This window comes from Centruroides sculpturatus, unplaced genomic scaffold (assembly GCF_000671375.1).
Source record: "Centruroides sculpturatus isolate CEXI.00-Female unplaced genomic scaffold, Cexi_2.0 scaffold768, whole genome shotgun sequence".
Classification (NCBI taxonomy): Eukaryota; Metazoa; Arthropoda; class Arachnida; order Scorpiones; family Buthidae; genus Centruroides; species Centruroides sculpturatus.
Genome location: NW_019386336.1, coordinates 160,386 through 175,729, shown reverse-complemented (window position 1 = coordinate 175,729; position 15,344 = coordinate 160,386). Strand labels below are relative to the sequence as shown.

Sequence of the window (15,344 nt, the reverse complement as noted above, 5' to 3'; positions counted from 1 at the left end):
ATACCATGAACGCCCATTTAGCATTATTGTTTCTTTAACAATGACATTGAAAGACAAATACTGTCGATATAAAAACAAATCAATTGCGATTTTATTATACAGTACTATATAAATCGCTTATTAGAAATTCGTGTAGTTTATATTTTTCAATAAAAATTATAAATGCTGTAATTGAAAATTTAAAAAAAATATTGAATGTATAATAGAACATCAAAACTTATAAAATTACAGAGTAAAAATTCTTTAATTAAAAAGCAAAATAAAGTTACTACTGTATAAAAATTTTAGAACTTTCCTTTCAGAATTAAGAAATCTTTTCCTTACACATTATGCTGTGAATTCGAAATTTCACACCTCTGTCTGAATTGAAGCAATACCATTAATTCACATAAAGATGTGAAATTTCGAATTTACAGAAACTTGTAAATGAGGAGACAGTACTTAAAACTAATAAATAAACAACTTTTTTATTAAAAGGAAACAAATGATAATCGATCCATCCACTTGTTCTGCATATGTAGATCTTGGCGAATTTATTGTTTCACCTTCAGTGGTAGTTTCAAGGACAATAGTGGAAATAAAATACCGTATTTCGTTGCAAATAGAAATTCAGTGATAATTGGTAATTTAAAAGTTATTGACTCAAATGCTTTTAAAATTCGGGGGACCAAAAATGTGCGATATAACGACTGTATTACAGTATATACAGAAATTTTAAAAATGTGTTTAACCATAACACAATAAAAAGAAAATAACTTTTACTGCTATTTTGCTGAGTTTTCCTTTCATTTTTTCACTTTGTTTTGTCACTATTGCACTCACTTTTTATTCACTTTTTCTGTATTTCAACTCACTTTTCTCACTTTTTCAGAAGGGAAATGGCACTCCCAGGCCTGGCTTAAAACAAAGGATAAATGAGCATAAATATTCTGTGAGTAGGAACATCAATAGTACTGTTCTGGCGGCATTTGCCGAACAACAGGATATAACTGTATACTGGGATTGTGCGGCAATCATTAGGGCCACGAGATCTTTACAGGCAGTGAGGCATCTTGAAAAAAATAGAAATACATAAAGCGCATATAACCTCAGAATGTATTAATCACAGAGATGCAGAGGGATTAGCCTCTGCTTGGAAGTCATTTTATAATAACACAGGTTGATATATGTATCCACGGTGACGGCACTATTATTTATTTAAGTTTATTTGTTTACTTTAGTATTTTATGTTTTTGTAATATGAATAACCTACAAAGGTTTTTTCGTTGCTCTGTGCAAACGCAGTGTAATTTTATTTTAATTTTGTATTACATAGTTTTTGAATACTTTGTTCTTTTTAATATTGGAATAACTGATGATGGCTGTTAAAATCGGTCGAAAATGTTCTTAGAGAATTAAATTGTTTTTGCTGGACTGTTATAAAGGCGTTATTTATTTATAATACTAAATAAAAATGCAATAAAGAAACAAACACTAACAACTATTTTAATAATAAGTAATAAGAAAATGAGATAAACATTTTGTCTCTGTGATATGCTGACTTTATGTAAGCTTTTAATTAATTAATTATACAAGCATTATCCTGTTTAATTGCTATATCATTTGCCAGGCAGCTAGACATAGAGTGATTTCTTTACCATTATTTTATATATTTTTTCATGTTTTATAAAGAATTTGTCAGGTTTTTTCAGTGTGTGTGTGTGTGTGTGTGTATGGATTATTGATTATTTCAAAAGGTTCTCTCAATACTTAAAACATACCAAATAATAATAATTCCCAAAAATTTTGGTTGGCACATGAGAAAATTTTGCATCATTTGGCAATTTTGACAGCCACATTTAAACAGGTTGCTCACTCCTGGTTTATCATCAAGAAATAATGTGCTTTTTGTACACAAGTATTCATTACAAATATTTGTTTTTGTTAACAGTATATAATTCTATCCAATATTTTTAAATTTCTTTAAGTTGATTTGCAAAAGTCTTAAATTTTAGAAGAAACCACCCTCTACAGTTTAACATCTTTCTAATAACATTCTATTTTAAGTTTTTGACTCTAAATGATCAGGTCTTAAAAGTGTCTTCTTAAATTCACTGATGATAGCTCTACAATCAGTAGAACTATTACTACCATTTAATGATTCTTGTTTTTAAAACATCAATACAAAATCTGGCATACAAATTTTTTTGCTACATGAAGGAAACATTTTGCAAAAACATTACAGGAATTCTTATACTGTTTTTGTAAAAGTATTTCAATTTATAATGAATGTTTTTTCTTTACATGTAACTCTGAAAAAATAAAGTCTGCAATAATGATTTAACAAAAGATCAAAATAATGAGCTAAATTTCTATAATGTATTCAGAAGCTTAATATCCTTCCTATTGAAATTACACACACAGCCTTAGCTTTTCATATCAATTTCTGCAAACATTATTACTTAAGATAAGTAGATTATGTAAAGCTATGTTACATGAAGCTAGAATTATGAAAATGAAGGTTTATCATATATTTCCTGTCCTTATTTGCTATTTTTGTTTTTTATTGTAATATGATGAATTATTATTTATAGACTTATTTTTGCTATTTAGCTTTAATTTAAAAGAAAATATTTAATATATAATATTAACTTAAGAATTATATAATTATTAATAATTTAAATGGAAAAAAAATATAAAAGGAAGAAAATCTTTTATATTATATATTTGTGAAAATATGATCTTTTATGAAGAACTTTATTAATTTTTTTTTATTCAGACTCCTCCAAGTTCTCCAAGTTCATTAGGTTCTCGAAAATCAAGTGTATGTAGTATCAGTAGTTTAAATAGTTCTTCTAGCAATGGTACTCATTCACATTCATCTTCTCATCGTTCTCGACATTGGTCTCTTCAACAGGTATGTAGTTAACATAAAATTATAATTTAATATTGATTAAATTATATGAATTTAATTTCGTAATGTCAAAGTTCTCTGATATTGATTAAATTATAATTAAATATTAATTCAAGAAATTTAGAACAATTACAACAAATGTGTTCTCACAATTAATAAAGTACTGTATTTTATTGAAAAATGAAAAATATATATCTTGTATTTATGCAAACCCAACACAAACTTGTGCAATAAGGAAAGGATATGATGAAATTGACAGAAATATTGTCATAATAATAGGTGGTCTTAAACTTTTGCAATCGACTGTAAATTAAGAGTAAAGTTTATAATTTTCCTTTGTCATTTTTGCTGTTTATCATTTACTTAAAGACTCCTTTATATTATTAACAAGGTCCACATTAAATTACTTTGTTTTCTATCTGAATATTACATATTATTGTTAATGATAATGTATGTAATAAATAATAACTATTTCTTTGTTTTTATGTATGTTTTTGATTGATTGTCATATTGGGGAGATGTTTTTCTGGCAGCTTGCTGCCTTGCTTGTATAGACTATGAAATTAATACATAAATAATTTTACTTTATCACCAGAGTTCTTAAATTGATGTTTGTTTTTTAAGAATTTTTCTATCTGTTAATCTCTTGGTAGTATACTATTTTATCAATAATATGAGTTTATCATTTTAGTTTTATGTAAAAAACAAAAAAAAAATTGTATTTGTATTATATGGGAATATGAAAAGGTAGTAAATAAATGGAAAATTTTTATTCTAAAAATTCTGAAATTTCAATTTGTTACTATGTAATTTTTTCAGACTTCCAGTTTATCAAAATTCAGTAGTATAAGTATTGATTCCTGTAGTTCACCAACTTCACCAGTAGTATCAACAACCTCAGTGACTTCAACTTGGCCTAGTACACAAGATAGTCTAAAAAGTGAGCATTTGAATTCGTCTGTTTTAAAAAACCAGAGACCTCATACTATATCTTCTGGTATGTTGTTACCAAAGCTTACTGATTATAAAATTTGAAAATATTAATTATCTTCATTGAAAATTTTCTGTGGTTTTTATTTAGCTTATGAACATTCTGGTCACGTGAGGCCAGCTCTTACTGTTCAGACATTTCAACCATTAAATCAAGAAAAGAATATATGTAAAGAAAATTATTATGAGAATACATGCTTTTCTAAAGAAAGTCGTAATAATGATCATGGAAAATTTACAGATAATATCAATTTTCACAACAGAAATGATGAAAGAAATCATTCACCAAGTCCGCCAATTCCAAAAAGGTATATTTTATTAGCATTTTAAATATTTGAATAGTTAAAATAACCAATTATATTCTTATTATTGTATTATTCACTTGTATTGATTGAATTTCTCTTACATAATATACAATTTAAGAATATTTTATACTTAAGACTGATTAATAAATAGCAAGGTTGTGGCCAACATTTTCATTGGACATTTAGTGCCACCATCCTGTAAGCCCAGAAGTTTGACAATGGGATTTGGAATGTCAAGCATGATTCCACTGATGTTCCAAATGCCATTGTCAAACTTCTACAGAATGGCAGCCCTGAACATCCGATATTCACATTGCTATTAACCTGTTGTATGTTGTTCCTGAAAATATTTGTGTTGACCTCGTTGACCTGTGTGGGCGATCCTGAATATTTTTGTGTTTACATCGGAATGTTTTTTAAACATCAGATGTTGCTACTTGTATGCTGTTTTGAAATAAGTGATTCATATCAGAAGAACCACTCAGCAGGTTATCAAAATTCTAGGAATAGTTCTTTGTTAGAAATCACAAAGAAAATTAGACCATTTCGTTTCTGTTTTTTGACATGGCAGCAAGTAGTAGACACAGTGCTCTAAATAAGTCAGAAGTTATCGAATATTTATTCAATTTAGGCTCTGATGAATCTGAATTTTCAGACAGCAACAATGATTATATACCAGATCAAAATGTAAGTGATAACAGTGGTGATTTTGATCCTGATTTACCATCTACGAGTGGATATAGAGGCAGATCACGCGGCAGTATTCAAAGTAATACTGCTAAACGTCTGCGATTTAGTAGTGACAACGGATGGATTCGTACAAATTTCAGGCATCCTCAAGTGAACAGTTTTACAGGACCATCAGGAATACTATATAATCTACAGAGTGTTGCTACACCATTCGAGTGTTTCAGTATATTCTTCGATGACGAACTTGTCAACAAGATTGTTTCAGAAACGAACAGGTATGGTGATAGTTTGCTAAAATGTGACGATTTACGAGAGAATAGTCGGATAAAAAACTGGAAATCAACGACAAATCCAGAAATTAGAGAATTTCTAGGACTTATAATGGTCACAAGTATAATTAGAAAACCACACCTAAGTATGTACTTTACAATTGAAGATCTTTTTTCAACATCCTTTTTTTCAAGAGCACTGTCAAGCAACCACTTTCAACTTTTATTGTCCTGTCTGCATTTTACGGACAATAATCAAGCTTCATGTGGTGATGATCGACTGCATAAATTACAGTGTTATCGATCATTTACGCCACAAGTTCAAAAATGCATACCTTTCACAGGAAAATATCTGTGTAGATGAAAGTCTTATGCTATGGAAAGGGAGATTGGGATTTAGGCAATACATACTGAACAAGCATGCTCATTTTGGAGTGAAAAGCTTTGAAATTTGTGAGTCACAAACAGGATATGTTTGGGACTTTATACCGGAGCTACTACTGAATACGGAAATTTTGAAGGTGGGCAAGGAGAGAAGGTTGTGCTAACCTTATTTGAACTGTTGTTCGGTAAATATCACAAGGGTTTTTTAGATAAGTTTTTCACCTCAACGATCTTAGCAAAAATGCTTCTATTGATAAACAAACAAACCTATGTATGTGGAACAGTAAATAAAAATCAGATAGGAATGTCACGTAATTTTCCTGGCAGTAAATTGGAAGAAGGGGAATTTATCACCTGTCAAAAAGATGAATTGTCTGTGTTCTGCTGGAAAGACAAAAGGGATGTGGCAATTGTAAGTACGATGAGTGATAACAAATTCTCTGATTCGGGTAAACGTGACAGATTTGGCGAAGTAATAATGAAGCCAAATTGTATTTTGGATTATAACCGCAATATGGGTGGGTATCAATCTCTGTGACAGAGTAATACACAATTATCCCTGCATGAGAAAAACGGTAAAATGGTATAAGAAAGTGTTTTTTCATATGATGGATATTACATTATATAATGCTTGTATTTTATATCGAAAATATACGAAAAAACAAATATCATTGCTAGATTTTCGTATGTTATCAAAGAAGTGATAGAGAAGTATCACACAAGCAGACATCTAGCCCGCCGCGGTCGACAATCAAATGAAAATCCATTACATTTATCCAAACGGCATTTTCCTAGCTTTATACCACCTACAGAAAAAAAAAGCATCCATCCAGAGTATGTAAAGTATGTTTGGCTAACAAAAAACGTGCAGAATCACGTTATCAATGTGTACAATGTAATGTTCCACTATGTGTTGTACCTTGTTTTGAGATATATCACACTAAAATTAACTTTTAAAATAAAATTTTTTGTTTTTTACATTTCCTAATATGTCTATTTTGTGTGTAATAAATATAAAGTAATTTGGAATAATATGATAGCCACAATTATTATTTTTCTAAAACGTGTGATCGTGTTAGGCTTAACATCCAAAAAAATTCAATGTGGAGCGACACATGACGGAGAAAATATTCAACATCGAATAGGTTAAGAACTGATGAAAAACTTTTATAAATATGTATGTAACACAAACATACACTTTTAAAAAAAATATATATATAAAATATATTTCAACATCAATTGATAACATCAGTATCAATTTAATAAAGTGATTATTAATGCTACTTAATTATTTTTTTTTAAGATTTTTTTATTAAATTTTATGAAAATTCTATTTTTGTAGAAATATATTTGAAGAAAAAGACAAGCCATATATTCCAGATAAATCACCATTTGTTAAAGCAAAACATATTCAACAGTTATTACTATATGGTTCTCCATCAAAGAGTGTTAGTGTTCCTGATTTTAATAAAACTCCATCAGATCAAGGTAAACTTGTATTACCTCATATTAATTACAAAAAGTAAGATATATTTAAATTTTTATCATTTTTATTTTAAACAATTCTAAACATGAAAGTAATTAGGAAAATATTTAATAAATATATAACTATTATCAAAATGTATATAGATAATGATAAACTTTTAAATGAAAATGTGCTATAAATACTTGAAATCTTGATTAAATTTTCAAAGTGAGAGAGAAAAATGATCTATACTGTGAGAAGCTTCTGGTTACCACTCTTCATCTTCTGCAGCATTGGGACAGTGGCCATCATTTCAACACATGGTGCAAAGGTCTGTAGCCATGCTAGGATTTAGCAGTTTTCATCTTACTCATGTCCCCCTGCTAACACTCTTTGTGTCACATGACTAACCTGGACTAGAGAACATTGCTACTGGAGAGCTGAAGACTATCATAGAGTTACCTGGTCAGACAAATCCAGATTTCATCAGTTTCCACGAGTGGATGTGCATCTAGAGCACGGGTTCCCAACCTATGTGTCGCGACCCAGAAGGTGGTCGCATAGGGCTTTCTGTGGGGTCGCCAACTTACACAGTAAACTAAAAAAAAAAAAATATTCACTATAATGCAATTTTTATTTTTAATGGTGTCTTGAAGTTTGAATAATTTCATATATTTTTTTAAAATTAAAATAAGTGTAATCTAGGTATGCTATTCTGTCACAGTTGGTTGAAACATGGGTTGAGAGTTTGAGAGGAATAAATTAAATGTTGAGAATGACATGAGGTTGGCATTAACAAAAACTCACCTGAAAATTTTGAGGCTGGTTAATAACATGCAATTTCAACCATCACATTAAATTATTAAACATAATTTAAAATAAAATTATACTAAAAAATGTAATTTTGTTGTTTTTTTTTTAATTACCTTATTAAAGATACCTTTTTCAATTGTATTGGGGTCGCGGGACACTTGGCTTTTATAAAAAGGGGTCGCCACCTGAAAAAGGTTGGGAACTGTTGATCTAGAGAAAACACCATGAAGTCATAGACCAATCATGCCAGGAGGGACCTGTGAAAACTAGTGGAAGTGGTGTTCTGTGTGGTTCTTTAGTTTGATGTATATTTGTCCTCTTGTGTATCTTAATACTACATTGACTAGAAACAGCTATCAGGCTATCCTTGCAGATCATGTACATCTTTTCATGATGGCCCTAAACTTGGATGGCAATGGTTTTTTAACAGGATAATGTAGCTCCATAAAGGGCACAGAAGGTTCATATATTGAAAGCTGTAAAATGTTCCTCCAGTGACATAATCTGTTCTCATAGGTACCGTGAACTGAACACCATCAAACATCTCTGGGATGCTGTTGAAAGCCAATCAGAAGAAAGACTCTCCTCCTGCCAATTTTAAGGAATTATAGTTCAATTGAAGCAGCATGCATGGGTTGCTATACCTCATAGTAGTATTAACATCTTGTGAGTTTTTCCAGTACATATGCATATAGTTATCAAAGCAATAGGTGGAGATATTAGACTGGTGTTTCCATTTTCCTGGCATGTTAATGTGTAATTGTTTGGATATATTAATTACATCTTATTACGTAAACTTAAGAAAACATCAAGTATTGATTTAGAAAAAAAAAATTTATATAATACTAACATTATATATTTTATTTTGGCAAATAAGATATCATCATCATCAGATAAGTATCACATAATAAATGAAAATAAAAATTTTACAATTATTTCTATTGCAGTTTAGAATCATTAAAGTTTATTTATATAAATATAAAAGAAACATTTAATTAATAAAATATAAAAATAAAATGAAAAATAAAACAAATATAAATAAATGTAAACTAGTTTGCATGATTTTGATGACCCATGTTTTATTGTAGTTTATAGTCAGATTTATTATTAATTTATATTAACTTTGAATTTTTTTTTTTTCTTTCAGTTATGCCAAATCCTATATATGCTAATATTAATGATTTTTGTTTGAAAATTCCATCCAAAACTGCAAGTCTTCCAACGAGATACCATGGATGTAACAAAGTATGTTTTTAAAATTAAATATTTTTATTTATAAATAAATGTACATAAGCAATCTTAAAGATAACAACTAAATCATATATTAATGATAAGTTCCTTGCTGTTTATTCTCTTTTTATTCTATTAAAATTTACTTAAAGGAAATATTTTCATGAATTTGGTAACTGGTAAACTGAAAAATGCAATTATTAAATTATACCTTAAAGTTAAATAAACCAGTTTCGTTTCAAGAAGATTCAAACATCAGTCTTTAGAGGAGGAGAAAACACCTCAGAAAATTATAGATAAAATGTCAATTTTGACATAAAATTCTTTTATTACACTTCTAATAATCATTTCAGTTTAGTTATCATTTTTAAAAACATCAATTGTTTAATCATTCAGAATGTTTTTGAATGTCTGAAATACATATTTAGTAATAACTTAGAATGGGACAAAGATTTGATTATCACATTATTATTTTGATAAATCAAGATTAGCACACCTAATAGACACAACAAGCAAAAATGTAAATTTCACAGTTGTTACAAATAAGTTAACATATATATTTAAGTAAAGTTTTTTAATCTTCTAATTGTGAAAATCATCTTTAGTAACTTTGCATTTTGAGGAAGAGAAGAGCTTGAAAATAAAGGTTGACTCTACCGTATGACTGTAGATATACAATATAGTTTCCTTTTGTCTTCAACTATGAAATTTATTTGAAATTCATAAATAGAAGATTAGTACAATAAAAAAAATGCATCAAGATCTTAACAAATTATCAATGAAGAATAGCTCATGTACATACCACATAGAATAAATGTTTATTTTCAAGTAAATCTGAAGTATTGAAATTTATAAATCAGTATCAATGATAATGTGAGAATCTGAATTTAGAATTCATTTACTTTTATAATTTATCAAAACGATGTAATATTTTATCACAAAAATTATACACTTTTTCATTTGTTTTGGAGGATAAGGAGTTTCCTTTCACACCAGTTTACTTCCTTTAGAAAAGTTTATCACATCCTATGACTAAATTTTGACCTAACTTCATCTGGGTCAGATGGCAAAAAGTTCAGCTTTTCATTGGAGATAAATTCAAATGTAAAAGGGTTATACACGCCAAATTCTGCATGGATTCCTCAGTTCCTTGAGAGCTATAAGAGCAGGTCTTACAACTCGACGATTAGAAGGTATGATACCTTCACATGCATTCTCACAATAATAACCAGTTTGTTTGGACTATATATTGTCGAGCATATGCTAGAAGGTCATATGTCCAATTTTAAACAATTTTACAGAAAAGCCAGAAGAAAGTTTTAAACTATAAAATTCAATTTATGTTGTATTGACCTGACTTTTTTCAATGGTAACTTCTCTTCATAGGAGGCTTTCATTGAAAATCTTTTTTGTTTCTGTAGCTTCACTTACTTATCAGTTAGAAGAAAAATGACATATGACCTTATGGCATGGACCTAACAATATGTTATAATAGAAGTCAAATCTTTTATACCAGCAATGAGTGTTTTAATGAGCAAGTACTTTTGATTCTCACATCTTCAGGTTACACAAAGATTAAATTTATGGTATAAAATTATGAATATTTTTAAATACAGTAGTCCCTCATTATATTGTGCTTGTCAGGAGACAAAGAAAAAGCATACTATATCCAGTGGTGTGATATAATTGGGTACTAAAAATTCTGGGCTTATACTAAACAGATTATACATGCTATGGAATCTATTCTTTCATCACCAAGTATTTCTGATATAAAATAAGCGTAGTTTTGCAATACTGAATTTTATTCGTGGTTATATTGTATTAAATGATGATTATGTAAACATAGATATCATGAATCCCCATTTAGCATTATTGTTTCTTTAACAATGACATTTAAAAACAAGTACTGTTGATATAAAAACAAAATACAGTAGAACCTCGAAAACTCGGCTCTCGATAACCCGGCACTCCGGATAACTCGGCCACACCCTGGCAGGGCAAAAAAATCTTTAGTTAATTAATTTTCATTATAGACAGCTTTATAAAAGTATAAAAGCTCTCATAAAGTATTTTTCTGAGGTCTGTCTTATCAGGTAAATTACTGTACACAGTGTATTCATTAATTTTCATTTTCATGTAGTAAAGGCTCTATGCCTTCATAAAGGACGTACTTTTCCTTTGTTTAAGGGTATTTGGGCAGTTTATTCTCTGTTATATTCTCAAGTAAACAATACATACAAGTACAGTACAGTATTTTCTGAGGAAACACTTGTACTTATTTTTTTTAACCCCATTCCCGATAACCCGGCATTTTCACAAACTCGGCCACCCTTCGGTCCACATTAGGCCGAGTTTTCGAGGTTCTACTGTATCAGTTGCTATTTTATTGTACAGTACTATATTTCACAATAAATTACTTAATAAAAATTTGTGCAATTTATATTTTTTAATAAAAATTATCAATACAGTAATTGAAAATTTAAAAAATAAATATTGAACATATAATACAACATAAAATTACAAAGAGTAAAAATTCTCTAAAAAGCAAAATAAAGTTACTACTGTATAAAAATTTTACAACTTTCCATTCAAAAATAAAGAAATATTTTCCTTACACATTACACAGTGAAATTTCGGATTCACAGTAAATGAGGAGACAGTACTTAAAACCAATAAATAAACAACTTTTAATATCAAAAGGAAACATAAATGATAATTGATCTGTCCACCTGTTTTGCTTATTTACATCTTGAGGAATTTATTGTTTCCCTTCAGTGGTAGTTTCAAGGACAATGGTAGAAATAAAATACAGTATGTCGTTGCAAAAAGAAATTCAATGGCAATTGATATTTTAAAATTTATTGACTGAAGTGCTTTTAAAATTTGGGGAACAAAAAAAGCACAATATAATGAGGAGCTACTTATTTATATTTATTTTATTCCAATGGTTAAATGACTAAGCAAAAATACATAATTATATAAAATTTGGAATGGAATAAATATAAATCATAAGTTTGATCTTTGTATAACCTTAAGATGAGCTAAGAGGATTGAAAGTACTTGTTTATTAAAACTCTCATTCGTAGTAAAAAGGTTTTATTTCTATCTGAATAGTGTAAAAAAAATCTCTTTTTATTTCAAAAGTTTAATTCTTAAGATAGGGAACAATACTGTGGACAAAAGTATTATATATTGCTTAAAATAATTAAAGTAATAAAAAATATTATATTGAAATATTAAGCTGCTATACAATATCTTTAAAGTTTTACATTAAATGAAAGCATCAAAGAATTTATTAAACTTAACTAAGGTTAATTTTTCACAAGATTACATCATAGAGCATGTAAGATCTGAATATACTTATTTTACAATTACAAGAAATATAGTTTTTATAATAATAATGTATTTACTTGAATAATCCACCCCTCGAGTAATCCATGCACCTATTTTTAAGACACTGGTTGAAAAGAAAAAAAAGTTGAGAAATAATAAGAAAGTTAATTTAATTTATTAAATTAACTTTTTTATTATTTTATTTTTTAATTTTAAAGAAAACAAGTACTGTGTCTTCCCAAAAATAAGACCAAGTCTTAATTCTTAAAACAACCACTTCACACCTAAGCGATAATTCCAGCAAATGAACAACAAAAAAAGTTTAATGTTCAAATGTTTTCAGCCATCTTTCAGAAAACATTTGAACATTAAACTTTTTTTGTTGTTCATTTGCTGGAATTATCGCTTAGGTGTGAAGTGGTTGTTTTAGTATATATTTCCAGTTTGTGTGTCAGTTTTTATATTAATTCTTGTTTCAAAAGATGCATTAGGTCCTATTTTCAGAGGATGTCTCATCCAAAAGTGCTCGCTTAGGTATTTACAAATACTTAATTATAATTTATATTATCATTTATTTTAAGTATTAATGTCAATAAAAATAATTATTTATATTTAATTATATATTATTACTAGAAGATGAGCTCGGTGTTGTTTGGAAAAAAAAACAGCAGCAATGATTAAGATTATTAGATTGTTTCGTACTTCTAACCCGTCTATTATATGATATTATAGTTTTTGATTTATATTTACAAAAGGTTATATTACGTAAGGGTTTATCACAATGAGTGCCCAATCTAACACATTTAAAAATTTTTTTTAAATTGTGTACAGTAAAGGAATAAAGAATTTTAAAGTGTGCTAGATTAGGCACTCAGTGTGATAAACCATTACGTAAGATAACCTTTATAATTATATATCTGATCTTGCCTGTTTTCACTAGGTGCAAGAATTAGGTCCTTCTACTTCCAAGGTTAATTAGAGAATTTTTAGATGGGTCTAAAAATATGTTTTATTTCCTGCAAAAATGCAAAAACCACATCTAAAATAGTACAGTAGAAGCCGAGTTCTTTGGGGTAATCCTTAACCCTCTCCCTCTCCCCCACAGAAGGGAATTTCCAAAAATCCCTTTATAGTGTGAATTATCATGACACCTTAATTGTGTATCAAATTTCAACTTTTAACTCCTTACCATTTGCACTTATTATTATTATTATTATTATTTTATAATTCAATACATCCATCATGAGTTGCAAGATGTATTAAATACAACTATCTGGAATCAGCCAGATGGTCATATTTAATAAGTCTCTATGTTATNCAAATCATTTGGTAACTGACTAGAAGTTTGGTCTATCAAAAAACAATTACTATATATAAAAACATTATTATTATTCAGCATTATTAGATAATTTTCTGGTTTTGTAAACTGTTTTTAAAAATATTGAAATAACAAAAATCACACATTTTTATTTTAAACTGATTTTATTACAAGTATCCAAAAAAGAAATCTTTTGGCAACTAACTGGAAGTTTGAGCCATTAAAAACATGACACTACGACTGAAATAACATATTTATTATTTATTTAAATTGAATGTAAAGTTGAGTATATATACTAATTAATACTTGTAGGAAGTAGGGCTGTGCTAAATCAAAATTTCAATATCAATATTGGGCTTGATATTGAGATTCCTTTGGTGTCTGGTATATTGATAGCACATGTCAAAATATCAATATTTTCATTGTAAACAAATATCAATTTCAGTTTGATAAATCAGTTATCGGCACAGCAGTCTTAAGAAATTATAAATAATTTTATTTTCATTAATTTTCTTTTTCTTTGTATCAGTTTAGGCAAAACATTTTTTAAGTGAGGAAACTTTCCTCAAAAGTAAGATATATAATTAAATTTTTAAATATTAAACCAATAAAACCAATTCACTAATATATTGGCATTTAACTATACAGTAGAACCTCGATATAATTCAATACATCCATCATGAGTTGCAAGATGTATTAAATACAACTATCTGGAATCAGCCAGATGGTCATATTTAATAAGTCTCTATGTTATTTGACAATCTTAACTGGGACTTATTTTGGGGGTAGGGCTTATATTACAAGCATCCTGAAAAATCATGCTAGGGCTTATTTTCCAGTTAGGTCTTATTTTCAGGGAAATACAGTATAAATGTTTTCAAAAGCATGTTTACAATTGTGTTCAAAATGATCTTTTTGTTTCTTATTTTCTTGAATATCTTATTTATCCTTATTTTCATGAAACTAGTGTCTCAAAAACATTTTGTAATATTGCTCATAACTATTGACTATAGATGACAATTTTATTAAGCAAAGTCATCCAGTTGATAAGCAAAATTTACCACTAGCAAAAGAAGCGAAAGGCTTATTAACTAGAACATCCTGGCCTCACCAGTTGCATCACCAAATTTGTTTTGAATAAACTATACATCCTAACTTTTTTCACAATTTTTAGAGAAAACTGCATGGATTATACAAGTAAATATGGTAATTACATTATATATGTATCTTAAAACATTAAATCAGATTCATAATACTGATTTCTTCTACTTCCTGATGATAAGCAATCACATTATTTTGATTCAATGTAATTAAATTTTGGTTTGTATTTTTAATAATATAAATTATTCAGTTATTGAAAATTAAAATTTCATTTAATATACTTTTCTGTGATCAATAAATTTTGTTTTTGTTATTATCCATGTTTTCTTTAGCAAAATATTATTAAAAATTTTATGAAATTCTGTTGTAATATAATATCGCCTGTAGTATTCGAATAAATACATTGTGCTTTCATCAGTTTAATTTACAATTTTAACAATGATTAACTTAATTAAAGAAAATATGATAAACATTAATTATTTACATACAAAATTCATTTGCATAAAATCATACATCATGTATGATTTTATACAAATGAATTTTGTGAATATCC

At 28.2% G+C, this 15,344-nt stretch overlaps 1 protein-coding gene across 1 annotated transcript in view; it reads left to right on the top strand.

The window, feature by feature from the left end:
* The window catches only part of LOC111614597, an 89,700-nt gene that overhangs the window by 68,053 nt on the left and 6,303 nt on the right, over window positions 1-15,344 (top strand). The window contains exons 13-17 of the mRNA XM_023355967.1: window positions 2,759-2,896; window positions 3,713-3,890; window positions 3,975-4,191; window positions 6,874-7,019; window positions 8,957-9,054. Of these exons, the coding sequence (XP_023211735.1) occupies window positions 2,759-2,896; window positions 3,713-3,890; window positions 3,975-4,191; window positions 6,874-7,019; window positions 8,957-9,054 (777 nt within the window). The remainder of the gene's footprint in view (window positions 1-2,758; window positions 2,897-3,712; window positions 3,891-3,974; window positions 4,192-6,873; window positions 7,020-8,956; window positions 9,055-15,344) is intronic.